At 55.8% G+C, this 27,213-nt stretch overlaps 10 protein-coding genes across 10 annotated transcripts in view; 8 read left to right on the forward strand and 2 right to left on the reverse strand.

The window, feature by feature from the left end:
- Positions 1 to 1,324: 1,324 nt before the first annotated feature.
- Positions 1,325 to 1,495, forward strand: PUNSTDRAFT_36609 (uncharacterized protein; the record flags this gene model as incomplete). The annotated part of the gene is made up of 1 exon (XM_007387547.1): positions 1,325 to 1,495. A coding segment is annotated over one exon (171 nt), but the record flags the coding sequence as incomplete, so codon positions are not given.
- Positions 1,496 to 2,089: 594 nt separating this feature from the next.
- PUNSTDRAFT_74871 (uncharacterized protein) lies at positions 2,090 to 3,295 on the forward strand (the record flags this gene model as incomplete). Its single annotated transcript, XM_007387548.1, has 4 exons — positions 2,090 to 2,425; positions 2,482 to 2,757; positions 2,806 to 3,028; positions 3,081 to 3,295. The coding sequence occupies 4 exons, from the start codon at positions 2,090 to 2,092 to the stop codon at positions 3,293 to 3,295; spliced, it is 1,050 nt and encodes a 349-aa protein (XP_007387610.1).
- A 199-nt stretch (positions 3,296 to 3,494) lies between these two features.
- On the forward strand, positions 3,495 to 3,732 carry PUNSTDRAFT_37147 (uncharacterized protein; the record flags this gene model as incomplete). The annotated part of the gene is made up of 2 exons (XM_007387549.1): positions 3,495 to 3,513; positions 3,572 to 3,732. Coding segments are annotated over 2 exons (180 nt in total), but the record flags the coding sequence as incomplete, so codon positions are not given.
- Positions 3,733 to 5,411: 1,679 nt separating this feature from the next.
- On the forward strand, positions 5,412 to 8,175 carry PUNSTDRAFT_128027 (OPT oligopeptide transporter). The gene is made up of 6 exons (XM_007387550.1): positions 5,412 to 5,783; positions 5,846 to 6,175; positions 6,234 to 6,280; positions 6,336 to 6,631; positions 6,686 to 7,482; positions 7,555 to 8,175. The coding sequence occupies exons 1-6, from the start codon at positions 5,429 to 5,431 to the stop codon at positions 8,106 to 8,108; spliced, it is 2,379 nt and encodes a 792-aa protein (XP_007387612.1). The 5' UTR covers positions 5,412 to 5,428; the 3' UTR covers positions 8,109 to 8,175.
- Positions 8,176 to 9,172: 997 nt separating this feature from the next.
- PUNSTDRAFT_33423 (sodium/hydrogen exchanger) lies at positions 9,173 to 10,781 on the forward strand (the record flags this gene model as incomplete). Its single annotated transcript, XM_007387551.1, has 5 exons — positions 9,173 to 9,430; positions 9,484 to 9,558; positions 9,614 to 9,690; positions 9,742 to 9,948; positions 10,004 to 10,781. Coding segments are annotated over 5 exons (1,395 nt in total), but the record flags the coding sequence as incomplete, so codon positions are not given.
- A 1,233-nt stretch (positions 10,782 to 12,014) lies between these two features.
- Positions 12,015 to 14,513, forward strand: PUNSTDRAFT_55110 (uncharacterized protein). Its single transcript, XM_007387552.1, has 2 exons — positions 12,015 to 12,966; positions 13,032 to 14,513. The coding sequence occupies exons 1-2, from the start codon at positions 12,064 to 12,066 to the stop codon at positions 14,412 to 14,414; spliced, it is 2,286 nt and encodes a 761-aa protein (XP_007387614.1). The 5' UTR covers positions 12,015 to 12,063; the 3' UTR covers positions 14,415 to 14,513.
- Positions 14,514 to 15,193: 680 nt separating this feature from the next.
- On the reverse strand, positions 15,194 to 16,774 carry PUNSTDRAFT_75188 (SET domain-containing protein; the record flags this gene model as incomplete). The annotated part of the gene is made up of 5 exons (XM_007387553.1): positions 15,194 to 15,403; positions 15,480 to 15,634; positions 15,687 to 15,883; positions 15,948 to 16,328; positions 16,392 to 16,774. The coding sequence occupies 5 exons, from the start codon at positions 16,772 to 16,774 to the stop codon at positions 15,194 to 15,196; spliced, it is 1,326 nt and encodes a 441-aa protein (XP_007387615.1).
- A 184-nt stretch (positions 16,775 to 16,958) lies between these two features.
- On the reverse strand, positions 16,959 to 21,311 carry PUNSTDRAFT_107508 (uncharacterized protein; the record flags this gene model as incomplete). The annotated part of the gene is made up of 21 exons (XM_007387554.1): positions 16,959 to 17,168; positions 17,231 to 17,488; positions 17,544 to 17,624; positions 17,691 to 18,006; positions 18,064 to 18,124; positions 18,181 to 18,295; positions 18,354 to 18,478; positions 18,534 to 18,598; positions 18,656 to 18,712; positions 18,765 to 18,792; positions 18,846 to 18,912; positions 18,969 to 19,272; positions 19,328 to 19,868; positions 19,924 to 20,031; positions 20,097 to 20,376; positions 20,437 to 20,442; positions 20,496 to 20,613; positions 20,666 to 20,737; positions 20,806 to 20,930; positions 20,989 to 21,132; positions 21,252 to 21,311. 21 exons carry the CDS (start codon positions 21,309 to 21,311, stop codon positions 17,067 to 17,069), a joined length of 3,033 nt encoding a protein of 1,010 aa, XP_007387616.1. The 3' UTR covers positions 16,959 to 17,066.
- Positions 21,312 to 23,120: 1,809 nt separating this feature from the next.
- On the forward strand, positions 23,121 to 23,998 carry PUNSTDRAFT_137894 (uncharacterized protein; the record flags this gene model as incomplete). The annotated part of the gene is made up of 7 exons (XM_007387555.1): positions 23,121 to 23,197; positions 23,251 to 23,271; positions 23,325 to 23,365; positions 23,419 to 23,471; positions 23,526 to 23,533; positions 23,591 to 23,652; positions 23,721 to 23,998. 7 exons carry the CDS (start codon positions 23,121 to 23,123, stop codon positions 23,996 to 23,998), a joined length of 540 nt encoding a protein of 179 aa, XP_007387617.1.
- Positions 23,999 to 26,159: 2,161 nt separating this feature from the next.
- The window catches only part of PUNSTDRAFT_75137 (uncharacterized protein), a gene marked incomplete at both ends in the record, with an annotated part of 4,837 nt that continues 3,783 nt past the window's right edge, over positions 26,160 to 27,213 (forward strand). Inside the window, 2 exons of the mRNA XM_007387556.1 lie at positions 26,160 to 26,712; positions 26,752 to 27,158. Coding sequence (XP_007387618.1) covers positions 26,160 to 26,712; positions 26,752 to 27,158 — 960 coding nt within the window. The remainder of the gene's footprint in view (positions 26,713 to 26,751; positions 27,159 to 27,213) is intronic.

A 27,213-nucleotide genomic window follows, 5' to 3' on the forward strand; every position in this document is an offset into this window, starting at 1 on the left:
ACATGGAAGCATGGGCGATATTGCGGGCGTGCCCTGAGCCGTGCTCTGCGCGAGAACCCGCCATATCGCTGGCTGCTCGCTGAAGGGAGTCGTGATGTAAACGGCGTGAGCACCGAACTTTGAGGTGCCTGCGCTCGCTGTCTACGTAGCCCAAGTTAGGGTCTACCACGGTCCGCGTGAACCCGGGTGAACTGCAGGTAAGTACCTGCGGTTTGGGCACGGGTCGGATACAACGGGTACGGATAGACCTGCAGTACGGGACCGGGTAGGTACAGTATAGTAGCTCGGAATGACTATACTACCCGGGTACAACCGTGGTTAACTGTGGCTGAGTGACCGAGTGACCAACCTGTGCGCCGTTTCGTCTGGCATTTGCCAACGCACTGCGACAATCCCACTCAGGGACAGTCGATTGCGGGCGCTCCACCCCTCCCCCGTCGCCTCTTGCTCACCATGCGGGTCTGCATGTGCACTGCGAGTGTTATCTGGCAACAAGGCCAGGAACTGGCATGGGCCCCGTCTATCAGCCGGCAACAAGACCAGGAACTAGCGGCACCCTCGTCCTGAACATCCGGCCGAATGCGCCGTTCTGGTGAGCACAACACAAAATTGTCCCATTGCTGCGTTTACGACGCTCATTGGCTCGAGGACGTTCAGCAGCCCAAAGATATGGACGCTGCTTCCCATTGGATCGGCCATCGAACGATTGGATATAAAAGCAGCTTACAACGTACTCGATCCAGAGACGTGCGCGCAATGTCATCCGTCCCACCTCCCGACTCCCCTTCCAAACGGACCCGGTCGCAGACAGGGCCATCACAGGCCCCCGTCGCTCGGCCTCCATCGCCTGTTCGTCGGCGCAAGAGACGTCGTAATGACACCTCGTCCGACGACTTGATGTCCATGACGGATGTCTAAGCCTGGGACAAACCTGACAGCGAGATCCTGGGTACGTCATGCACCCAATCATTATGTTCCCTGTTGCTGACCTATGGGTAGCTGCCGTCTCACAATCCTGGGTATCGCCGGCCTATGATCACTTCACCACCAGTGTCGAGCGTGTGCATGATGTACACTACAAGCCCTCACATATCAATATCGTCTTCACCTGCAAGACTCATCCAGACACGCATGGGGCCCATAGGCGGGAACGCACGAAGAACTCGGAAGGTATGATTCAATATTGTAAACCCTGGTGCTGTTTGCTCAAAACTGTCAAGGCACCACCAATCTCACGAAGGGGATCGCGAAATGCAATAAGCAACATGGACTGGCGAAGGACTCTCATCCCCAGCAGCAAACACTGCACGATGCAGTGTCTGCGTATTCTCCCTTACGGCATCGTGCACTCATTGCACTTCGCTGCGCCAGCAGCCATCGTTCCTTCAACTCCGTCCTCGACGCCGACTACCGAGCCAAGGTCGAGATGCTGCGCCCCGGCACAGTTCTGCCATCGCCGCTCACGATTTTGCGGGACACTGTGGCTATCTACGAGGAAGGGGCACGGCATATCAAGACCATATTGACCAAGGTATGACAGACGCTTGCATATCAGCACATGATAGTACTCAAATGTTTTGTATAGGAGGGAATGAATCGTATTCACTTGGTTGTTGATGGGTGGACGGCACCATTTTTTGGCACGTCGTGGCTTGGTATTGTCGCCGTCTGGTGGGACCAAGAATGCAAGAAGATCCGCCGCGTGATTCTGGAGTTTGCTCGGTAGGAATTCGTTCTTTTTGCTTCCAGTTAAATGCTGATCCTTGCATCAGCCTCACGTCAGCACATACCGGCGAGTATCTTTCCGGGGTACTTGTCGAGTGCCTTGACCGTTATGGGCTTAAGGACCGTGTATGTACTTTGACTTGACTATGAGCTGGTCTGTGATGCTCATACTTCTGACAGCTTCTTTCTGTTTGCCTCGACAATGCCGGAAACAACGACAAGATGGTCATCCAGATGGGGCAGGACATCGCAACATTCAAGGGAATGGCCTGGCGTGGTAGATGTGCACCGCATACCATAAACCTTGTCGCAAAGGTGCGTCCTTTCATCATCCACATGAATGTTACTGATCATCCGTTAGGCCATGATTGGATTCTTTTTTTCACGACCGAAGCCAGCAAAGAAGGTCACGGTTCGGTCGGGCAATGCAAGACGTAGCCGCCAGTCTGGTGGCATGCTTCCAGCAGAACCTGTAGTAGAAGAGGTCATCGTCGAGGATGGCGAGGATGTAAATGAAGTTGACCTTGCGGCTGACGATCCGGATGCATCCAATCCAGGAGGCAATGATCCAAGCAAAGCTGCGCATGATGCACAGGTTGTTCGTAGTGTTCACGAACAGGCCATCCGTGACTGCTCGATACTGTACGGCATCGATCTCACTCCAGAGACCAGAAAGGAGGCCTTAGGCGTCTTCCCAAAGGTGTGTCCAATATCCTACGGATCCATTGGCAGCGGCTAATGTAATGTTTCCAAAAGGTTGCAGGTCTTGCACGTCGCGTTCACGATTCGGCGACTCTCTTCGAGAAGTTCAACCGGCTTGTAGCCGCTGATCCAGCCATGTTGGGCCAGAAGCGTACGTTGGACCGCCGTGTTGCGACGCGCTGGAACTCTGAGCTCGCCTGCCTGTCCGCCCACATCCACTTCAAGAAGCAAGTCAAGCAGCTGACGAATGATGATGAGAATGCACTTGATGCATATGCTCTCTCGCCCTCGCAATGGAAGCTTGCTGAAGATCTTGTCAGTGTTCTGGAGGTATGGTCTCACACCTCATCTCTACGATTTGAGGCTTATCAGATCCAGATATTCGATACACCAACCAAGTTGTTCTCCAAAAATGAGGTTCCGCTCATTTGCGAGACAATCCCGATGCTTGAAACGTTCGAGGCTCAACTGGTGGCCGTTTGTGATCAGAAACATGCACAGCTTCCTCCGATCATCCGGGTTGCGGCGCAAGCTTCTCTTCTCGTGGTGGGCAAGTACTACGCCCTCAGTGATGATAACGAGATCTACCGTATTGCAATGGGTATGTCAGTCTGCCTGCACTACTTTGGAATCTGACCAATGTCTATGTTTAGTTCTCTGCCCATGGAGGAAGCTGCAATGGTTTGCTGTTCGCCAGTGGTCTGCTGAAGATATCAGCACAGTCAAGGCCATCACGATACGCACCTTCAGAGAGATCTATGCGGGCGACTCGAACAACACCGAAGCTGTTGGTGCCAGCTCAACGGCTATTGCCGCACCGCTCAAACGCCAGGTGAGTGTCCAAGTATACACCCGATCCTTCGTCTGACAGTTTGCAGAGCTCTATATGGGCATCGAATCCCCATCCTGAGCCAGCTAATGCACGCTCTATGGTCCAAGCCGATACCATCGAGAGCTATCTCGATGCTGCCCTAATTCCCGAAGACATCATTCAAGCCTCTGGTGGTCTCCTCTCATATTGGAGTAACCAGATCACCAAGTTCCCTCGCCTCGCCAGATTTGCATTGGACTTCTGTTCCGCACCTGGTACGTTGACCATTACCTTATGTGCTCTGCATGCCATCAACTCATTTGCGATCTTCAGCTTCGTCAGTGGACGGTGAGCGTGCATTCTCCGACGCACGCCTTCAAGTCAACTACACGCAACATAACATTGCGCCCCGCACTTTCAGGGCCAAGATGGCCGTCGGCTCATGGCGGAAGGAAGGCTTACTCGATAACGTAGATGATGTGGCATCCATGCTTCGCCATGGAAAGAATGGAAAACGTGTCGCAGTGGGGGTATCTGATGCAACAACTGCTAACGCGGCGATTGATATTGACTCTGACTAGTATACATAGTAGTACCCGGGTAATACCGCAACCCGTACTTGTACCTGACCCGTACCCGCTGTAACATACCCGGGTGGGTACAATCCTGGCCTCTGAATTGCAAAGTACCTGCAGCCGGGTCCCGGGTACATCCGGGTGTACCCATGTTAGACCCTAGCCCAAGTTGCTTCAACAAGGCGATTCGCACAGACGTCATTGGCGCGAAAGGGCGGCTTGGGGTTACCTTCGTGAGAGCAGCAATGCGATGGCGCTAAGAAGAATATGGAGCGCAGAATGAGAACCGGAGCTCGAACATCAGCTTCGTTCGTGCGATCAGAAATCAGGATGATCGCACTGCAGATCAAAGACTGCCTGATAGCCTTGAGAGAAGACAATGGGGTTCAAGGGACGAGGCACGGCGCTTGAGGCGATGTCGCTTCGCGAGAGAGAGAGGGACGACAATCGTCAACGTCGGTGCCGTTATCGCGTCGCGCGCAACGACACCGGCCCATTGAGACGAGGCGAGAGGTTATTCTGGGAGAACGATAAGGACCGACAGCCATGCGATCCATCATTAAGTTGGACGCGCCACCGAACGGCCCCATCGAGATCGCCGGAAGTTCGCCGGGAGGTGTGATCGGGATTTTGCATGCGGAGAGAATTGCAGCGTGCCTGGCCGGCTAATGAGTTGCTCGTGTGCCGGGGCAAACTGTGGCGGCCAGAACGCGCCGTCAGATTCACCAGTGCCCTTACAGCCCGTCTCCAGACGCGTTACCGTCCTCCAAACGTTATGTATGGAATATACTGCACTCCGAGACAGGAGAAGGTGACAGGCGTTATGGATCGTCACAGTAACGTCACAAGTCACCGACTTCGCGACTTGCTCAACGCCTTTGCAAAGTCGCAACAAGCTGGAGGGACGACGAGCTTGGACTGTTACTGATCGTCATAGGTAACGAGGCTCACACCTCGGACTGTCGCACGACCAAAGCTATGATCATCAACCCTTATTGTCGAGAGACTGTTTGACAAGGCCACGTGGGTGGTTGTTACTGCATCTTCCAGGTCGCATCAAGGACCAGAAGCAATGCCTACGGATTCAGATGGAGGTGAGATACGTGCTTGATCGTCGACCGGGCTCATGATCTCCTTTTCCTCGCCTTCGCGACAGAGATATGCGCATACATGCCAGTTGGAGGCGTTTACGAGGGATGTATGCGCCTCGACGCCTTCGCAATTGAGATTTTTTCCGGGTTTACAGCGATCGCAAACCCCGGCCATTTCTCAGGATGTCATACGGAAGGTATGCGTAACCCTCCTGTTTTGGACCGTTTCGCCGGGACGTTGCCACCTCCGTCGCCCGGATCGCACAGACCATGCCGGGTGGTGCCATCCAGAACCATGCTATGCTCATGACACCCTGCTTATCTCTGGTCCCGCTTCCATATGCTCCAATCGCACGCGCCCAATTTGGGCAGTGTATTCTTAGCGCAACCGACGCTAGGGACGCATGGGACAGCGAATATAAGCCCCCTCCCGGACGAGATGCAAGGTCGACCATCTGGCTCCCACCCCCTCCTCCCCCCCTTAGGAAGCTCCACTCGTTCTCGAGTGTTGTAGCAAGCCCGCCATGCCCCTCGGTAACGAAGGAATCTTGGTCCAGGACCAGACCGATCTCAATGAGACGGTGCTGCAGTCTTTCCCCCATGTTCATGTGAACCCCAGCATCAACGACCCCAATCACGTCCTCTCCGACGATAGCGAGAAGGCGCCGTCTTACGACTCGGAGAAGAAGGCCGGTATTCATGACGACGTGCTTACCGGTGTCGACCTCGCCCACGACGAGAGCGGCGCCGTCCTTTACGACGAGAACGGCCACGAGAAGGTCCTGGAGACCGCTTCCGACTTCGCCCTCGCTCTCTGCTCGCTGGAGGATGACCCTTCCCTGCCCATCTACACCTTCCGCATGTGGTTCGCAGGTCTCGGTGAGTATCCTTTCCTCCGTCGCTATCGTCGCTCGGCTTCTAATCTCGGGGACGTATCTCAGGTCTTGCGGTGTTCGGTGCCGTCCTCGGCATGCTCTTCCAGTTCCGCCCTCAGGTCATCTCCGTCTCCGCGCTCTTCCTCCAGCTGCTCGCCTTCATGATCGGCAAGTTCCTCGAGTACGTCATCCCTGGTCCCGGTAGCCGTCTGCACAACGGCAACCGGTTCTGGCGGTTCATGAACCCGGGTCCCTTCAACATCAAGGAGCACGTCGGCGCCCAGATCATGGCCAACACTGCCGCTGGCGCCGCGTCTGCCTGCTTCGTCTTCGCCTCGGACGACCTGTTCTACGGTATCACCGTGAACGCGGGTAACGCCATCTTCACTCTCCTGGGTAGGTCCCACTATCACTGATAACGGGGTGAAAAGAGCTGACGCCATGTGACCGTCAGCTTCGCAATTGATTGGATACGGCTTCGCTGGGTTGTTCCGGTCCATGGTGGGTTTCAGCTCCAAGTATAGCATCAACTCCCGTTCTGACCTTCCATCCGCAGCTCGTCTATCCCACGTCGATGATCTACCCGCAAAACCTGATCTACGTCAATTTGTTCGACGCGTTGCACCGTGGCAAGGGCGAGATGATGCAGAAGAAGCGCCTGAAGGTTTTCTGGCTCATCGTAGCCGGCGTGTTCGTCTACGAGTGGTTCCCCGAATACATCGCACCGCTCCTCGGCTCTTTCAACATCGTCTGCCTCGCCGCTCGCCACTCGGATTGGGTTACTTTCATCTTCGGTGGCGCCAACGGTAACGAGGGCATGGGTCTCCTCGGCTTCGGTGTCGACTGGGCCAAGTACGTCGTTTCCCTCGCTATTGTCGCGATGTGCGATATTGACGTTCTCTTCAGCATCGGCTCGTCGCCCTTCTACCTCCCGCTCGCGACCCAGATCTCGCAGTACGTTGGCTGGGCGATGAACTACTGGGTCCTCCCGACCGTGTACGCCACCGACACCTGGCACGCGAAGAACTTCCCGTTCATCTCGCAGAACCTGTTCTTCGAGAACGGCTCGATCTACGACCAGAACCTGATCCTCAACCCCGACTTCTCGCTCAACCGTACCGCGTTCGAGATCTACGGCCAGCCGTGGCAGTCGCCCTCGTCCGTCATCTACTACCTCGGCATCTCGCTCTCCATCGGCGCGACCATCGTCCACATCGGGCTCTGGCACGGCAAGGAGATCTGGGACAACTTCATGAACACCTTCCGCCGCGCGCCCATCGACGATCTTCACTACCAAAAGATGAAGGTCTACCCCGAAGTTCCGATGTGGTGGTACGGCGGTGTGACCGTCGGCGCGTTCATCATGGCCATGGTCTGCGCGTACACCGAGAAGTCGCACCTGCCGTGGTGGGCGCTCATCGTCGCGCTCGTCTTCTCGATCCTCTGGCTGCCGTTCTACGGCTCGATGAACGCCATCACCGGCTTCACGCCCTACGTCACCCAGCTCTTCCAGATGCTCGGGTCTGCCGTCATCCCCGGCTCGTCCCAGGCGAACATGTACTTCGAGCTGTACTCCGGCACCTCGCTCAACCAGGCCGCGCTCATGCTTTCCGACCTCAAGCTCGGCCAGTACACCAAGATGCCCCCGCGCGCGACGTACATCGTCCAGATGGCGGGTACGATCGTCGGCGGTCTCCTCAACTGTGCGTAACATCTGTGTCGCTGCCGTCCTCTAGAGCATCCCCATCTCATCAACTTTTTTTTTGACTCGACAGACGCGATCATGCAGACCGTCATCAACAACGAGCGCCCCATCCTGCTCTCGAACGAGGGTACCCGCACCTGGTCCGGCCAGCAGGTCCAGTCCTACAACGCCAACGCCGTCCTCTGGGGCGCGCTCGGCAAGGAGATCTACGGCCCGAAGGGCCCGTACTTCGTCGTGCCCCTCGGCATCGTCATCGGCCTCGCGCTGCCCGTCATCCCCTGGCTCGTCTGGCGCAAGACCAACTGGAGCTGGCTCAAGCTCGTCAACACCGCCGTGCTCTCCTACAACCTCGGCGATCTCGCGGGCGGCACCAACGGGTACATCAACACCTGGATGGCGATCGGCCTCACCTCGCACTTTTACCTCCGCAAGTACCACGCGAGCTTCTTCAGGAAGTACAACTACCTGTTCGGCGCGGCCATCGACGGAGGCGCGCAGATCTTCGTGTTCATCTTCTCGTTCTCGGTGGGAGGCGCGGGCGGCGTCAGCCCCGCGTTCCCCGTGTGGGCACTCAACCCTGCGGGCAACTCGGACTACTGCAAGGTTACCGATAACCAGTCGTAGTGTTTCGCGTTCGATCTGGTTTGTGTGTAATAGCTAGATTAAATTTTACTGTACGGTTATACCTCCCATTTGTCTCAAGCGTGAGCATCAGTGAGCGAATCGGCGACTTCTGAGAATGGCTATGACGGGGGCCAGTGGATAACGACCTCATAGAGGAGGACGTTCAATGATTGTGTCACTGCAAACCAAACATGGAGATGGGAAGAGAAGAGACAACCATGCGGCTACGAAGCACGTCTAAATGTGCTGCGCATGAAGCAGTCCAAGTAGGTCGCCTTTGACGGGAGACCGATAAGGAGCGGAACCTGGCGTGTAAATGGTCGGCCTAAGGTGTCCAATGTGGTACGAAGACTCTCACCAGATGATGTGCGGCGAGCTGTCTGCCTCTCTGAGCCAATCCAGCATAACCTTTCCCAAAGCGCAAATTTTGAGCATCCGACCTGTGACATCGTGACTGGAGGGGGCTTGCTAGATAGTATAGAGTTCTGGTATAGATGCGGGCGCGGATCCGAAGCAAATGTGAGAGGGGAGAGATTCCTTCCGGGCCCACTACGGCCGGCGCCCATACGGTGCTGTAGACGGAGGTCAATCGCACAACAACCGGCCAGTGTAACTTTGTCAGTGAGCAGATGGATCGGGGAGGCAAGGGTCATCCATGTCATGCAGACAAACTTGCGACGGCCGAGTTGAGGCAGAGCTCGAGGCTTGCGATGAGACGCCATGCAGATCATATCTGGACAAAGAGCCAAGTCAATATATCCTCCGGGATCCGTGCCATGGTAGACCGTAGATAGAGGCGATTAATATTATCGGTCTGCAGATGCCCGACGTCGACGTGTCGTGGTCAACTCGCAACGGGCGCCTAATTTGCGCATACGGTGTGTAGCACCGCCACTTACCTCTCCTGCGCTGGAACTCTTCTGCCGCGGGCGCGTCCATTGATCGTAGCGCGCTACTCGACCCGTCTTGCACCATCCAACGTCACGGAGCCGGGCTCCCTCTGCGCGCTGCCGCCGCCAACCTCGCCATACTTCCTGTAACGACGCTTACATACAAGCATGGACATGGCCTCGCCGACGTTGGGCGGCCGCGCGCCCTCACCTTCGCCCTCAGCAGGACCCATCGTCGAGGAGGAGGAATACTACTCATCGTGGTCACTGTTCCTCGTCTGCGCGCTCTTGATCCTATCGCTTTGGACGTCGTACTATCTTCAGATCAAGCGCATACGAGCCGTGCATGAGACAGTCGTCTCCATCGTTGCCGGCATGTTTGTAGGGCTGGTCATACGAATTGCGCAAGCGGATGCTATCCGGGAGATGCTGGTGAGTCTCGACCATCGCGTTTATCTTCGTCACTTCTAACTATCCTGCGGTAGACGTTCAAACATACGTTGTTCTTCAACCTTCTCCTACCCCCTATCATCCTTAACTCGGGCTACGAATTGAAGCAGGTGCGACCCTTTCTCAGACGCATCGCACTCCTTGTTTAACCACGTATTGACGCAGGAGAACTTCTTCCGAAACTTTGGCTCTATCCTCACATTCGCGTTTTTGGGCACCTTCATATCCGCCATCGGAGTCGGGTACGTTCGGCGCCGTGTCCTGTGCTAGTGCCACTCACCAACGTAGTATAGGGTTCTTGTCTACATATGGTCCTCCCTCGGCCTTGAGCACCTCAACCTCACCCCTCTCGAATGTCTCATCTTTGGGTCCACTCTATCCGCAACGGATCCTGTGACGATTTTGGCCATATTCAACCAGTATAAAGTCGACCCAAAACTGTATACCGTCATCTTCGGCGAATCTCTTCTGAACGATGCTGTGTCCATCGTCATGTACGAGTACGTATTCATCGTCCCACCACCATCATCGATCCGGTTCTCATGTATCATCTAGGACGCTCTCGAAGTTCCACGGCACAGAAGTGTATCTCCAGTCACTCTTCCACGGCATCGGCATCTTCTTGCTCACTTTCACCGTCTCCATGGCCCTTGGCGTCATCTTCGGCCTCGGCATGTCCCTCGTCCTCAAACACTCCGCCCTCTCCCACTTCCCCCGCCTAGAGTCTTGCCTCGTCGCGCTCTCCGCCTACACCTGCTATTTCTTCTCCAACGGAATCACCATGTCCGGAATTGTGTCCCTCCTCTTCTGCGGCATTACGCTCAAGCACTACGCGTACCACACCATGTCGCGCCGAACCCAACGCACGAGCAAGTACATCTTCGCGACCCTCGCCCAGCTCTCGGAGAACTTCATCTTCGTCTACCTCGGCCTCTCGCTCTTCACCTCCGCGCCATCCTCGAAGGTCACGTCCTACTTCAAGCCCATCTTCGTCACGATCACGACCGTCTGCGTGATCTTCACCCGCTACGCCGCCGTCTTCCCGCTCTCCGAGGCGATCAACTTCTTCCATCGGCACGCGAGGGGACAGCGCACGGACGAGCTCCCGCACTCGTACCAGATGATGTTGTTCTGGGCCGGCCTCCGCGGCGCGGTCGGCGTCGCGCTCGCGGCCGGGTTCCAGGGCGAGAACGCGGAGACGCTCCGGATCACGGTTCTCGTCGTCGTCGTGCTCACCGTCGTGCTCTTCGGCGGGACGACGGCGCGGATGCTCGAGGTGCTCGGGATCCGGACCGGCGTCGAAGACGAAGCGGCGAGCTCGGACGAGGAAGACGAGTTGCCGGTCGTCGGTGGCGCCGGCGGCGGGCGCGCGGCGTGGATGCGCCGCAGGGGACAGCGCGCGTGGTACGCGGACGAGGAAGAGGACTCGTACTTTGCCGCGCAGCAGACGCGCGCTTCGGCGCGGGCGGCGGTGCCGGCTGCAGCAGCGAACGGCCCCCGGATCGGCGTGCACTACCCGGTCCCGCCCGCGTACAACCACCACGCGCTGGCGAGGGCGGGCTCGCCCGCGACGCGGGATACCGTGTTCTCCGCCGCGTCGTCGGATTCGTACGACTCGGACGGCGGCGAGGTGCTGCCGCTCGCGCCCACCGCGGCGGCGGCGGCGCCAGGCGAGGCGGCGACCCCGAGGCGGGGCGCGGTGCCCGCCGCCGAGCACGACGGGAAGTGGTTCCAGGCGCTGGACGAGCGCTACCTGATCCCGCTCTTCTCGAACGCGACCGCGAGCCGGACGTTCCACGCGAAGAAGGCGCAGCGGTGGAGCGCGATGCATCCGTCCGGGGGGAACGGGGTGGGCACGCCGATGGAGGGCATGAGCGAGGACGAGGGCGAGGAGCGCGAGATCGATCTGACGGGCGTGGGGCAGGGTGGCGCGGCGGAGCGGTTCGCGAGGGGGGAGGGGAGCAGGAGCGGGAGCGGGGCGGCGTCGCCGAGGGGCTTGTCGAGGACGTCGAGCAGGACCGGGGTGCATTCGATGTCGTTGGAGGAGAGCAGGGCGGAGAGGGGGCTTGCGAGTCCCATGTTGCGGACCAATGGCGGGCAGGGTCAGGGTTCCGAGGACGGACAGCAGCATACGTGAAGACGTGGAGGATATCTAGACGTGTGGTTGTGTTCGTAGCTTGTTTTTACGATGCATGGAAACGGTTTGTCTGCCTCATTGAGTGCCGACCAGACGCTACTAAGTACATCTCGACGAAACAACGCCGGTAAACTAAGATCGCAAGCCCATTCATCCACTTCTCTGGACCGTTTCATGATCAAGTTTTGGTATGAAGCTACCACTTACTCTGAGGAGGATGCCACGATCCAGGGTCTCGAAAGTTCGCCAGCCTTCCCCGACCTTCCGGGAATTTCCGGATGCGGAAACCGAGCCCGCCGTCGTTCCTTCTCGAAAGCGCTCACCTCCCGCCGCGTCAGCCTCTGCTCGACTCATGGCTTATGCATCCCGCTCGTAGTTTCCTATAAGGGCTAACATGGAGGGGCTCATCGACCTTCATCTCAGCCGCCCGAGATAATCACCACCGATCATCTACATCTACCCTCCGAATTTGCCTGTCATGCTCGCGTTCGTGCCGGCTACCCCAGTTCATCAGCAGCACGTCCTCTTCCGGACTTCCGGGCTAGGCGATAACAATGACGGCTACGGCTACTCACACCGGGCTCCAACCTCGGCATACAGCCGTCACGCTTATGGCTACCACACGACCCTCGCCGAGCACGATTACCTCCTCGCTCGGGCCCGCCGCGAAGCGCTAGAACGTCAACAAGCGCAGGCTTACCACCGCCAACGCCAACGGCGGCATCAGCAAGAGCTCCTCGCGCTCTTCGCCGCCGACCTCGCGGAAGAACTAAGTCGAGCGCGAATACGAAAGCAACAGGAGGAGGATGCGCGTCGCCAGCAGGAGGAGCTTCTCGTGCTCCGACAGCGTTGGCAGCGACGGCGCCTCCAGGAGATTGCCTGGCGTAGACAGCACGCTCTAGCCGAGGCCGAGCAACGCCACCGCCAGGAGGATCTCGCGCGCTTCGAGCAGGCTAGACTCAGGCAGCAGCAGGTTGAGCTGTCGAAGGTCATCGAGGCATTATTTGTGCATTCGGAGCCTGAGCGAGAGCAACAGGTAAGCTTGCTTGCCATCTGGGCGTACACGATGGGGAACCTAATTCATGCTCTCCTTCAGCCCGTCTCTGCCCCGTGTGCGACGCACGCCGAAGTTCCTCGCGCCCCTGTCGATGTCAAGGGGAAGGGCAAGACGAAGGAAGAGCCCAATTCTGCCCCTTCTTCCGACTCCGCGTCTCGGGATTCTGTTGAAGATCTGCTCCTGCAGCGTGCTCAGGTCGAGAACGACCAAGAAGTCCAGGAGGCGCTGGCGACGTTGCTCCGGTCCCTCTTCACCGGTTCAGCTCCTGCCCAGGCTCAGGCTCCGAAGGAGCGGAAGAACGTCCGGTTCGACGTGAACGAGCAGGTATGCACCATTTATTTTCACCTGGGTCGGTTCTCCGAGGACTCACCCGCGTTTGCTTTCTTCAGGTCGGCCCATCAAATTCTTCCGCTGAGCCCGCCACTTTCTATCAAGGAGAGCCAGCCACTGCTGCGCTTGACCCGAGCCCTTCGGCGCCGGGAACATCGTCTCTGGAGCGCAAACCCGCCCTCGCGGGCGCGTCGGCCGAACAAGTCCGTGCGCACCGTCATCAGCGCACCTCCTCCCTCGATGAGATCGTCAACATCCGTGCGTCGTTCGACTCGCTCTCGTCCGACTTTCATCTCCCGGAGCACCTCGACTTCAGCCCCTCCCCCACCGCGTCTCGGTCGCCCTCGCCCGTCTCCAACCAGCCCGGCGAATCGGAGGGCGAGGAACCCCTCGCGTACACGGCGAACAACCGCCCCTTGCACCAGTACACCCATGCGCTCGGATTGCTCCTCGCGCGACTCGACGCGGTGGAGAGCGATGGTGACGAGGGTGTGAGGAGGGCTAGGAAGGAGGCGGTAGTCGTCGTTGAGCATGAGCTGGAGAGGGTCGAGCGCGAGGTGGAGAGGCAGCGGCCCGGCTCGCCTGCTCCGACGGAAGACATCGCTGATGCGAAGAAGGAGGTTGCACTTGAGGGAACGGCTGCCGACCAGGAGGCGAGCGCTGCTGACACCCATGCTGGCATCCCCTCTATCTCTTCAGAGGCTTCTGGACAACCTATAGCGGCTTCCCAACAAGTTGCAGAGACTCTGCTCTCGCCCGAAGATGCTCCTGCGCATGCAGCTCAAACGGCCGTCGTTCCCGTTGACGACGCCGAATCTATACCCGCTCCTCGCACCACCTCCCCAGTACCTCCCAACGTCGATCTCGTTGGCACCGTCACGGACGCCTCCGAGTCCTCTGACGCACCAGCCGAGCTGCTCGACCGCAACGAACACGCGAATTCGCCAGCAGAGCAGGCTGCCGAATTGTCCTATCAGGGATCTTTTCCAGAGTCGCATTCGCAGGATTCGACTAGTACGTTGTCTTCCCAACCCGAGCTGGCTGCGTCCGTGCGCACGTCGCGTGACGACGATGTTCCCGTCACCCTCACCGAGGGTGCGTTCCAACCCGAGGAGGCCACCTCGTCGGATGCGCCCTCATCTGAAGCACCCCGACCGGCTGCCGACGCGACCTCACGACCCGGTGAACCAGCGACGGCGGTCTCTGACCCATCAGCCTCGAGCGCGGTGTCCGACGACCTCGGTACACACGATCACGCCGAGGCTCCACCGTCCCCGATCGACTCGAACGTCTCTGCTCCGTCAGCGTTCACATCCGACGCAGAAGGAGAAGAGGATGCCGCGGTTGTGATCGGGCACGCCGAGGTGCCTCCCGCCAGCGACGCGAACGACCACTCGGGCGACGATTACGATGGTTGGTCGGATGTCGAGAACCACCTCTGAGCATATCGTGGTATCTATCGGCTTACTATATGATTGTAGTATACCCCGTCTGTATAATAGTATATAACTGCTAAGTTTGTGCAAGTTCGGTCGGTCCACTGGATTGTACAGTCCTTCTGTCAAACTTCCGTGCGAGGAACTCGAACGAGTACTTGGAGACCGCGACCAATCCCGCGTTCGCATTTAAGCACACCTCCTAGTTCTCTCACTGCGTTATGACCGGGACGTTGTCACTTACGCCGAGAAACATGAACGACTCCTTGAGTCTCGTCACTATATATTCGTCGACGTGTCTCGTTGCTCGCTGTCGATGAACTGGCGTGGAGACACCGATGTCTACGGACCGAGGACGGGTCAGCCAGGGGCAGTGAGTACGATGGACGCTGTCGTTGCCGCGTGCGGTCCTCGTACCAACCGAACAATGCACCACCAGCATCCAGGGGACAACTTTGGGAAGCGACGTTGACTCTGTACTCAGACAGACCGAGTAAGAAAAGTTCACTCCTTTTCGATCGTGCAACTAGGGTTGGGCTGCGGGCTCAGAGCTCTAGTATAGCACAGATGGATGGCTGAATGGGCGATGGGCATGAACCGTACCGAAATGACGTCGATGTGGCCCAGCAAGGTAGCACAAGCAGCAAGCACAGAGCAATTCATATGCAAATATGGAGAGCTGAAACGACAGCTGGAAGATATCCGGTGAGCTGGACACGTAGCGTCATCACAGCGCGCAGCGGCTTACATGTTTTGGGGATATCGCGGTCATCGCTCTCCTGACACTACACGACGCCCAGCCCCTCCTTCAACTCCTTGGCCAGCTCGTCTTCCTGCCGCTTCTCTTCCCTTTCCTTCTCTGTCATCTCGCCCTCCTTCTCCTGCAGTTCCTTCTCCTCCTTCAGGCACCTTTCGCAGGTGCATTTTCCGAAGCCCCAGTCGCCGAGTCGCCGCCTACGCGCGGGAAGGGGGAGTTCTGGGTTCACGTAGGAGATCTGGCCCGCAACGGGCGGGATGTCAGATAGATGCGCGAAGGGGCGAGGCTGTAGTATATACAGCAATCAGACTCACTGTTAGCTCTTGCCCTGGCAATATGGTTTGCCTTGCGATCACGGTGATTCTCGCAAGCGCACTGCGCTGATCGAGATGCCGCACAGATACGTTCGGGGCGCACGAGTGATTGAGATGAGAATGCAAAGTGTAGAGCCCTCCATGGGACTCCAGATCTAGGATCGCGTCAGCGTCGGGAAGCCAAGTATCCCAGGACATTGGTCGTACTCAGACTCATTCGCCCCAGGTTATGAAGCGTCGCGTCGTAATCAAACAACTTTGTGTCTATGTCGTCCGGCAAAGGCTTCTTGAGGATCTTGGCCAGCTTCTTTTTGTTCGCCTCCAAGGGCGGTTCCTTGAAGGCGTGCACGATGAGTTGGTGTGCCTTTTTCCACGCGGCCTTGTCGAACTCTTCTCCTGCAGACCTATAACCAAAGCGCTTGCAGTCAGCGTGACGAGACAGTCGAGTACACATTGTGCACGTACCACGTCTCCCGCAAATCTCTCATCCTGTCTTCCATACCCAGTTCGGCGAACGAACTGAACAGCTTCCAATCGTTCTCCAGCACCTTCTCGTCCTGTTGGTTTGCGAGCAGTATTTTCGCCGTGCAGTGCGCCAGGGCTTGCAGCGCCATCCACTGGTAGCTCCGCGCAAACGCCAGCAGTGGCGCGCTTGCGGGGTTCTTGCTCGGACATAGCAAGGGATGGACGACGGCGGAACGCTGGAGACAAAGTCTGGAGCAGAACCGACCCGGGCAGAACGAGGCCGAGGTCGAGTCCGGGCAATTGACGATCAGTCGCGAGTCGATGTTGAGAGGCGTGGTGCAAAACGCGCATGCACGTCCGTTCCTCTGCAGGTCGTAGATTTCCCTGAAGATATTTTCGTCTCATAAATACCTAGAGTTCACTCTTGCGTACAGTATACTTGCGTACCATTCAGGACCAATGACCCACGGATCCTCCTTCCATATCACATCTCCCTCCCCAATCTCCTCCTTCGCGACTAAACCCTTCCCCTTCTCCTTTCCAAAGTTCCTCACCTCGACCTTCGTCGTCCATTTCGCGATATCGAGGTCCTTGATCACGCTCGACTTCGGGTATGCCGTCCTCGACGCGCTCGATCCGCCAGGCGGCGCGACGGTCAACCCGGCGCTTTGCACGACCTTGCGCGTGCGTTTTTCGGAGACGCTCCAGTCCGGGTGCGTCGAGCTCAGCAGAGCGTGCAGTTTCGGTATGCCCAGCGTCGGGTTTTCAGCGCGCAGGGTCGAGAGCGCTTCCTTGAGCTCGTCCTCCGTAGGCACGGTCGTGCCCGGCATCGTAGTCACCTAGTCGACGTTCGCGCCCGCCCACGATGGAGGTCGATAGCAGTGCCAGAACAGATCGCTGCAGATCGTCGCACTGCAGCGTCTAACGGATCATCCAGCCACATCTTCAGCATTAATATTCGCAGAGGTAACGAGCGCTTATGAGCAGGACAAGGGGCACCAAAGTCCAACGTGTGTTTACGGTCTGATTGCCGGCCATGTGTGCGAATTAGTGGTGCAGCTCCCCCCCAAACCCGATGGCTACCCCATAGACGAACGGCCTGATTATGATGAATACGATACTCTACGAATGAGACCGCTCGAAGTCAATTCTCCACTGTCCGAACCCTTCGAGAGGCACGGTTCCGCACAAGCGACCCGTAATCTGCCTCAACTCATCCAGACACTGCGAGGATGCAATCAGTACCTCGATCGTAACGACACGCCATGCTGCTCAGGAATACGCACTGCGGCAAGCTGGAACACGCCGACGAGCGCCGTCGCATAGTACGCGTAGTCCAAAGAGCGCAACTGCGCTTCGTCCACGCGGGGCATCGTGATGGGCTTCGTTCCGCCGTTGGAGGCGTCGACTTCCGGACGAGGGGTGCCGAGTTTGCCGTGATACAAGGCACGATCGAGAAGACTGATGTCCAAGACTTGGTGTAGGGGCTGGCCGGTCCGCAAGGATTGGGCGACGAGGATGAATGTCGACATGACGTCCGTGACCTATCATTGCCATAAAGCCTGCCGTAAGGTACATGATGCATGCACGTTCACTCACGAAGTTCGGGTTCACGACTTTAGTATGACGGAGGTAGGCGATGCGCACGTCGTCATCGGTTAGTGTCAACGCTCCGCCAATCTACGCCCGAGCGCATGTCAGCACGTCTCGTCATCGGGGACAAGGTGGAAGAAACCGAATATTTACCTGCGCAAGGGCACTGATCATATCCGATTCAATGCCAATGAGTTTCTGGTATTCGTCCACCGGCCAAGCGCCCCTGATATTGCCTTCCCAGACAGCCATGGCCGTCTGCTGCCTCAACGCCCCGATCTCCGTAGAAATGGACACTATCTTCTCGCGCATCTGCTTGCGGAAGTCGTTCTTCCAGCTCTTTTCTTTAGGCGTGTCGGTGCCGTTCTCGCCCTTAAGCTCGTTGCCGACGTCAGGCATAGCTATCCATTTCGACATCATGAATGCGTAGAGATCTGCAACGTTCGTGAGGATGGTCGCGTTGCGAAGCCTTGCATGTACCATCAGTATATATCGTGTGCGTGGGTCAAAACAAGACGAAGCGTACCGAACGGCCTTCCTGCCAGATTGAGGAGGGAGGCACATCATGATGAACGATGCACCGCATCCTGTACATGCAGCTATCGGTAACCTTGGACACGGAATTTTGCGTGAAATGACTCACCGATCATCACAAGAACAAATCGTTTCCACGCGATCGGCCACCCGATCCCGGGATTACCGAAGAGAGGGAGCTTGGCATCTATCCACGAATAACCCACCACCAGCACGAAAGTAGCCTAAGGTTCATCGTAAGTACGAGGATGATGTTCAGACGTGACGAGAGAAGCGACGCACACAACCCATCAACACGCCGGTCAGATATTGAAGCGGCGCAAAAAGACGGATGAACATGACCGGCACCAGGAAGACACCTACGGCGGCTGCAGTGCCGTAGGGGTTACCATTGCTACTCGCGTTACCTGTGTTCGAGTTCAATGACCGGTGTATGTGGAGTTTATTGGATGAAATACTCACCTAGATACCAGACAAGCAGCCCTATAACGGCACCGATGAATGTACCGAGAGATCGAGTTACAAGGCTAGCGAGTTCATCGATGAGCCAGTGACCAGATTATCTGGGGCAATGGGCAACTTACTTGTAGATATGATCCGAGGCATAGATGTTGAGCGTAGTTTGCGCCATAATGAGAGCCCTATGCAGCCAGTCAGTGTCTAAACGCAAGTTATACATGACAGCGTTCTCACCAGAGGCCCTTCTGCTCGTAGTTGAATGCTTGCAAAAATGTCAGACAACACAATCGAACTATCTCGTCAGAGAGCACGCACCTGCACTTGACTTGAACACGGCCGGAAGCCAGAGGGCAATGCTGACAAAGGTATACTTGAACGCAAACTGCGCAGGGTAGATCCGTCAATACACGACAAGCAAAACAGGAGAAAGGCCGTTACCAATGCCTCAGGTGTCTTCGACCACTTGTACGACCGATGGATGACGTCCATCACTCTCTGAAAGACGTTGGCGGGTGGCTTGCTATCCGGATCCCTCCCGTACTCAATCTCCTCCTCCTCATCTTCTTCCTCCGGCACCACGTCCTCTCCTGCGGCAGCGTTCTGCCCTGCTCCGCCTTTCGATCGGACCGCCTTCCACACCGTGCGGAGACCCTTCGGAGCCCACAGCCGCGTCTTCTTGCGCTTATCCACGAGCGCGCGGAGAGCGTTCAGAAAAGCAAGTATCATCTCCGAGGTGATGATTCTATCCGTCAAGAACGTTCAGAAGCGTACTCAAGGGGTTGACAACAGACACCTACAGGTTCACGGCGAACACCAATGAGATGTGTAACGACCTGTGCGGTAGATTTTCTTGCCCTTGTTTTCCCTCCGTTTCGGGGCGCAGCGCCTTAACATATGGATCAAGCATCGCCTGCCTCTTGGTCAGCTTGAAGTCCTCTAGCGCGCCCTTCAGCCCCGCGATCGACTCATCCAGCAATCTGATCCTCTCTTCCACGTCCTTCGCGGCCCTCTGCCACCTCTTCTTGTTGGTACTGTCGATGACGGTCTGCGCGGTCGACAGGCCCCTGACACAAGCCTGACGAAGGTCGGAGGTCGCGTCCTTGAGGCGGGGAAGGCTATCTTCCAGAGTGAGGGAGTGGGTCTGCTCCGCCTCCAGCTGCTCGTTGTAGAGTTGCTGGAGGATAAGGGTATCATGGCCGTGACCGTGGGCAGTCTTCTCTGAAACAGAGTCCTTGTCGGCTGCGTCACCGGTCTCTATTGGCGACTTCGGATCGTTAGCCCGGAGCCCGGCGGTGCTGAAAACGTTGGAGAGCACTGTAGTCCAGTTGCATAGGCCGGCTAAAGCATGCACTCTATTAGTTGTGCACCCCAACGGAGGCTTCATACCACGTACCGATACGTGTGATGATGCCCAGCAAGGACTGCTCCAATTCCAGGATGTCGTCCCCGTTCCATTTTCCCCAGCTAAACTCGAGGTTTATGAAGACCGCGGTTCCTTGCACTGGCCGCGTTCGCATTAGCTTCAAAATCCACCAGATGTAAAAAGCATGAACAAGTACAACGCACATCCCTGCCATTTCGCGACCAAGCCGGCCCGAGTACCGGATATCTTGCCCTTCATGGCTGCGACGGTCTCGTGGGTGCTGTCTAACGCTTCGTCTTGCATGGCCACTAGGCCTTTTAGTGCACCGCAGAAGCCGGCGAGGGCTTCGAGGTGCGCGTGATTGATGGTTTCGGGGAACACGAGCGTGATCAGGACGACGCCGATTGCAGCGTAGCACGACGCCGAGATAAGAATCGAGTTCAGGATAGTATATTGTGCGAAGGGGAACAGCGGGCCATAGCTCTAGAAGCGGTCGAGGAGTGAGGTCCATGGTACACAAGTTGCGGTACTCAATCGGCTTACGCAGAACTGCTCAAAACCGTCAGTGACCTGTTATGTATGTACCGACGGCGGCTACTCACAACATCCAAGGAGATTGTGCCGAATATGCTGAGAACCATCAACTTCGGTAAATACGCTCGCGCCAAAGCGAGGAAGAATGTCCCTGCAGCAAGAAAGACACCGAAAACGACGGACGAGCTAGAGAATAGTTGAGCGTGACGTTATCAGACGAACGAAGAGACAGACATACTCCGTATCGAGGAATTGACCCTGGAAAACTTCAGCTTTGAACTCGGCATCGGGATTTTGAGAGCTGGCAGCTCTACCACGGGTCCCAAGCGTCAGACAATGGATGCCGTGCGGCGTAGCATTGCGATGTATGATACCGACCTTTGCTGAGCCTGTTGTAGGGTGTGTTTCAACAGTAGTTGGCTGCGAGCGGCCAATGCGCCTCTCATGGCTGCCGATCCTAGACCCCATCCCACCAAGAAGCCCATCATGACCATAGCAATAGCCTGAAACGAGTGCGCATGAGCCAACGTGACCTCAACAGAGGCACCATGGAAAGCGCACCAGCACGAACAACTGCAGGGGCATGCTTGGTGCAACGATCATGCTGACGAGCGCAGTAAAGAAGGCCGCATTACCAAGGGTGGTCAATGATTGGTTCGGGAGGATGATAACGAAAGCGACCCAGGACGCGATCCAGCATCGTATCTATGCAAACGAACAAGTCAGTTCGATCCCAAAGCTACTCGACAAGTCCACGAGCTAGCTTTGTACAGCTTCGAGGGGCAAGTTTGTGCATGATATCGGTCTTTGCGAGCTCGACGTACAAGGGTTTTACGCGACTTCGGTGACTTCAGGTTGTCCGTCACCCATGATGGAAGCGCCATCCCGCCACTGCGCAAGCCCGACGAACGGTGTAGACGCTTGTGTCAGTAGTTGTATGGACGTTAGTAGTTGTGTCGACGAAGACGACGTGAACGCGAGCATTGCATTTGAACAAAGTTGATGGACTTGAGACATACAACCACGGGGGAAAGGCCGACCTAACCGGCCCTAACGGGTGCATCAGCGAGTTTACGTCATCAGTCGGCCTCATCTCCTCCACCTCGACCGTTGACTGGCCCAAAGCTCCGAGTCGGACATTGCGCGCATATGTCCTTTTGATCAACACTTCACTGTGCCGCGGATTCCTCCGACGGACGAAAGCAGTACTCGTAAACGGGATGATCCCGATGACGAGCCGGCGCCCTGTCGTGTTGATGACATGACGTTCAGTTCACTCAACACGATAATTTCGCTCTGCCAGAAAGGCACTGCGAGGTAGACCAGGTCTATATGACGTTTGCTTGCGCCGGCTATGACGCTTATGCTGCTCGGACCATTGTGATATGGTCCACTCCTGTACTGCCTTGATTCATATTACGTCTCGGCCGAGCAGCGCGGCGCACACCGAGGCTTCCGTCCATATGGACCAACAGTCAAACAGTCTTCGCGTTCTGATGTCTTCTTAGTGCTTCGCTTCAGTGCCCGCTCATGCCCATGGTCTATGATGTATGCCTATACAAACCTCATTCGAACGGGGAATCGTAATTCGGAAAGAGATGGGTGGAGTTCGCACCTCGCTCAGCAGCGGTTGCTTCTGCCACACGGCCCTGACAAGAGCAATATTCTCATCGTTATACACCATACAGGATCAGAAGTAGCTCATGGCCACACCTTCATCTAGGATCATCATCACCTTAACGGACGATCACCCTCCACTTCAACCTAATGTATCAGCGCCCATGGTGCGAATTGAATCAGTATTGTGAGGGTTTAAAAGGCCGTTGCCCCCATTACACGAGCAAGCCAGATTCTTGACGACTTCAGTGCCGCAATCAACGATAATATGTGGACCGTTTCTGCCGAAAAAGCGGATTTTCTGCGCGTCGCCTCGATCAGTATTGCGCTATACGAGTGAAGTTATCATCATCCTTGCATCACCCCTACTGACCACGCATAGCAGTTATCTCATGACAATTCCATCGGAGTGGCGATTTTACACAGCCCAAAAACCAAGGAAACGACCTAGGTAATGGCACACTCTCAACGAGATATATTGAGGCTAAATCGTTTCCTCTAGTTTGTCGTGCTGCTTTTTTGTTCTTATACGATACACCAGCGTCATTTGTCTCGTTGTCAGCAACTACGGATATTTCTCTAGCTCGTTCACAGAAAACTCATGCAGGCGTTATTACATGGTTGCTCCGATCTTCAAAGGTAACCTCGATGGGTTCTCCGTTGCAAGAGAATTTTTGAACATTCTTGTACTAGTCTTACAGCAAATCGTGTCGCAAGCTATCATGTTTCATCGGGCTTATACAATATCGAAGAGGAATCAATACGTTCTATGGGGACTAGGGTCACTATTTATTGTCTGCGGCGTGGTAAGCCATTATGCTCCGTGCTATTGGGATGACAAACCTGGGCGCAGCTCGAGGCTGTCTCCAATTGGATGGGTCGCTTCCGTGGGTCCGGTTGGTTTCATCTACAGCAGGAAGCTGACACAGTTCATGCTAGCTTTTGTGGATGTTCCTCGGCATAAGTTTGTTGTGGTTCTAAGCCCACATCCTCAACCGCGACCTGATGCATGTTATAGTTGTATACCGGTTGCTCCTCGCTCAGGCATCGCGGCCTACCTCTTCAATGTGTTCGCCATGCAATTTGACTTGGTTGTCTTGATCACATGCGGGTGCTTTCTCTGGCAATTCCGTAGGCCATCTGTGTCCGGAAGGTCAGTCAATGTTCTGCACAGATACTTGGCCTTTTAACATAGACAACCGACAGTGCCGCACGCACAGTGAAGATGTGCGTGCATATATGTATCTGTCTTCGAGCCGTCGAATGTTGATTCTGCGCAGGATGCTATACGGCGGGGTCCTGTATTTCATCATTTTGGCTGGTGCGTGTTCCCCTTTAATTTATTAGGTCCAGACTCAGCCGAGCTTTTACTAGTGTTCAATCTCATGAACCTGATATTCTACAAATACGGAAACGAGGGTCTGCAAGTAGGTCATGCGCGTACTTGAGAGTCCCTTGTAGCTGACGTACCTCTGCCGCAGTCTGCTGGGTACGCGTATCGTTAACAAGTCCCCAAGTTGATCTGCTAATCACATTGACCATACAGGATATCTCTACAGTATACGATGACGTGGGTTATGTCCCAGAGAATCCTCATTCGGCTCCAAGGTGCATCGCTACGTCAAACCATTGATGAAACCATGATCACTACTAACTTGATGAACGCAAAATATTAGAAGCATCCAGGAAAGCCGGGGTCACTGAGACCATCCTTATTACCAACGCCGTCACTCCAGGGCCTCCCATCAACCGTACCTTCCGTGCCCAAGTGAACTGTCAGCGGAATGCGACAGCCGACGAAGAGCTCGGTGAGGGACGCGGTTCCAAATTCTCTTCTGGAGAAGGTGCCCGTCGTTTCAACCCTGACATCGAGCTCCCTGTCCGCGTCCGCGTCGATAAGAGCGTTAAGGTTCAATGGGATAGCCTCTCCTCCACGAATGTCTCGAAGACATGATTTCACAGGAGCGGGTACCTGTACTTGTGAATTCTACGCGCACTCGAGGTAATCGTGATCCGAACGGTGAGAAGGTCGTGACAGACGGTCTCGTGCAACGTGCATATGTACAATAGCACCATAGCCTCCGATGCCATGTGCAAACTTGAGTCTTCGTTCAGTCCTCTTTAATTGCGCTGCATACTCGTTCCCGGCTCGAGAAAATTTACCGGGATGCGTTACCCACATGACGTCTCGGCGGACGTTAACGCCGGGATACTGAACGACGACTTTTGATGGGCGCTTTGGGACGTTGTCGATATCGCTCCGTGTTTGATTCTCTCGATATGGTCAGAGTCAGAAAAGCCGAAGCCAAGACCGTCCCCTGGGAGACGAAGCTCATGTCGTCGAACATGGCCATGATCGGCTCCCGGATGCGCTCTTTGGAGGCGTCGCGAGTGCGGGCGGAGGCAGAGTTGAGCACGTCGTAAGAGATCTGCGTGTTGTTGTCGGGGATACCTGTCGGCGCGGGTCAGTATGGTGTGCGCATAGGGCATTTATAGGCGACCTCGAGCCCGTGACCTGCTCGTCCGGCACCCAGTGTTGCATATCCGCGACAAAGTGCATCTTCTCCATCTCCTGCGCACTTCGACTTGATGTTTGATCCTCTTGTGGCCTTGAGCGCCACGATCTTCTTCATCCTGATGCTTGGCAGTCTCATCTCCGGGATTTCCGTCGTTGCTGCCGCGGACGCCGTCAGCAACGCAATGTTGAGAAATACTGACGGGCGCCCCGCCGAAGCACGATTTCAGACGTTTTATCATTAGACGAGGAACCTGTAACACTTACCAGCTCGCCCGTGGCCCATGGGACCCCCCGATTTGGCAGCGCCCTTGACTCAGGTTACGCGTTCATGCTCATCTCATCTCGCCCAAACCAGATCAGTTTTCGTAAAAACTGGATTCATGAATCTGCGCGTTGAGCGCGAGCACCACGGCTCATCAGCGATGTCGCTGCCCAAGGTGATGCTGAGGTATCGGCGGACGCGCCCAGCAGTCATTGCGGTTCAAGGGCACGATCAGGCGGAGCTCCTTCATCGAGCGCGCGTGCTTCTGCATCTATCTCAGTATGCGGTAGTACTGCATGCATCGCACCGTGCCACCGTCGCAATCAAGGAGTGTTCATATCTATCGCACCGCGGTGAACAGCTCGGTCTGATCGGGTATTCCGGTCGCCTCACCGGGTAATCCAAATATAGCTTGCCTTATTCCTTTTGCTATCTCTCATCTGATCGGCGCTCGAGTAGTCTATGGATGCGTTCGAATTACCGAAAGCACAGCGGTGTGTGATGGGTGTTTTATCCGACATGGTTCAATCACTACATTCTGTTGGCCTGCGGCGCGGTGTGAAAAGTCTAAAATATGGGGCTCCGTGGAGTCCTCCATGATTCCTCCAAGGTGGACCAGGTGCTCAAGTGCGATCGGCCTTACGCCTCGTCAACCGTCAGACATCTGGGAATTCTGTTTGGATCTATTTTTCTGCCAGCGCGGTCCTATGTTTATCGCGCATCGCGGTAGAAACGTCTATATAAGCGGATCTGCCGATACAATGAGCAAGGCAAACGGACATGCAAGATACAGGCGAGGCGGTCACGACAACTGGTATGTCTATTCCCTTTTTTCTGCCCTGGTACTCAGCTGGCGATCATATTCACTCGTTCCTTGACCACACACAGAAGTAGTCACAGCAGACGCATCCATTCATAGACAAGACGATAGCAACATCTATTGCGGCCAGGAGATCTGCGAGTGCGCAAGTAAGTCTGTTTTTCTCTGTTGCTTCGAATGTTATTCAACTGCACCTTGCAGCAGCCGTGCCATCTGATACGAATGAGCGCTGCGATCTTGCACTCCAGCTTCACCAGAAATTCTGCCAGAATAGCGATCTCGACGCCGCACAGCAGTGCATCGAGCAATACGAGGCGCTCCTATCGGAGACGAAGGAACCAATTCCCTTCAGTTCTTTGATCCCAAATCCGGAGCCGCGCATCCCGCTCGATACCCGTCCGAAGCTACATCACATTCTCATTGGGCTGGCTGATCTATACGTGGATCGCTATAGGCACAAGTCCGAGCAATGCGATCTGGATATTGCGGTAAAATATGGGAAAGAAGCCCTGTCTATGTGCCGCACAGCTGGGATACGTTGCCCTACAGTACTGGGGCTATTCTCCAACATCTTGGATAGCAACGCGGATTACGTTTTCCGGAACGAAGATAGGATCGTTGCAGAGTCGCTCTGCAGAGAAGCCATCTCACTCTGCGCAACGGGAACCTACTTGGCAGCAACTATTCGCCTAAATTTGGCATGGATTCTGCTGATGTTATCCAGCAATAACGGGCCTCGTACTTTGATCAACGAAGCAGTCGACATTCAGCGACAGGCCTTGGTTGACCTGCCTCCGTCTCATTGTTACGATCAACATCGACACCTGCGATTCCTAGGGGAGTGTCTATACTATCGATACGAGTTTTTTGGAAGACCAGAAGATTTGGATGAATGCCTTGATGTTTACGCGCAGGCCGTGCACTTATGTTCAAAGATGCACATTGATCGGTGCAAGACAGTAACTGGGATGCTCTGGGCGCTATATGCGAAGGCTGCGCGCTCTGGCGCTATCGATGAGCTCAACAAAGCGATTGAACTTGGACTGAACACTCTCAAAGAAGTCTCCGGTGCTGGAAAGGGGCGCGTCAGATGCCTCCGTGTGGTAGCAGGTCTTCTCGACCTTCACCATCAGCTCGCTCCATCCGATGGGCGCTACCTCGAAAAGTCAGTCACTCTGAACCGGGAAGCGTTGCAACAGTGCCCTCCCAACCACACACACTATTGGATGTACGTGAGCAGCTTGGCGCGCAAATTGTATTTGCAGTACAACTGGACCGGAGAGATAAGTTGTCTCGAAGAATCTATTCAACTCGGGCGTTCTTCAATCGATTCAATTCCAACTACCCACCCTCAGCGATTCATTCCCGCTCGCCATCTGGCGCATTCACTGATGCTCCGCTTCAACGAGACAAGGCGCATCTCTGATCTCGATGAAGCCATCAAATGGGATCGTAGGGCCCTGGCGAGCAATGGGACCTCACATGTGTTCTATCCGGATGTTTCTGCTCAAGCTGTATCCCGTCTTTGCATGTTATTTGACGCTCGGGGCTCCTTCGAGGCTTTGGAAG

This window comes from Punctularia strigosozonata (genome assembly GCF_000264995.1).
Source record: "Punctularia strigosozonata HHB-11173 SS5 unplaced genomic scaffold PUNSTscaffold_14, whole genome shotgun sequence".
In the NCBI taxonomy this organism is placed as follows: domain Eukaryota; kingdom Fungi; phylum Basidiomycota; class Agaricomycetes; order Corticiales; family Punctulariaceae; genus Punctularia; species Punctularia strigosozonata.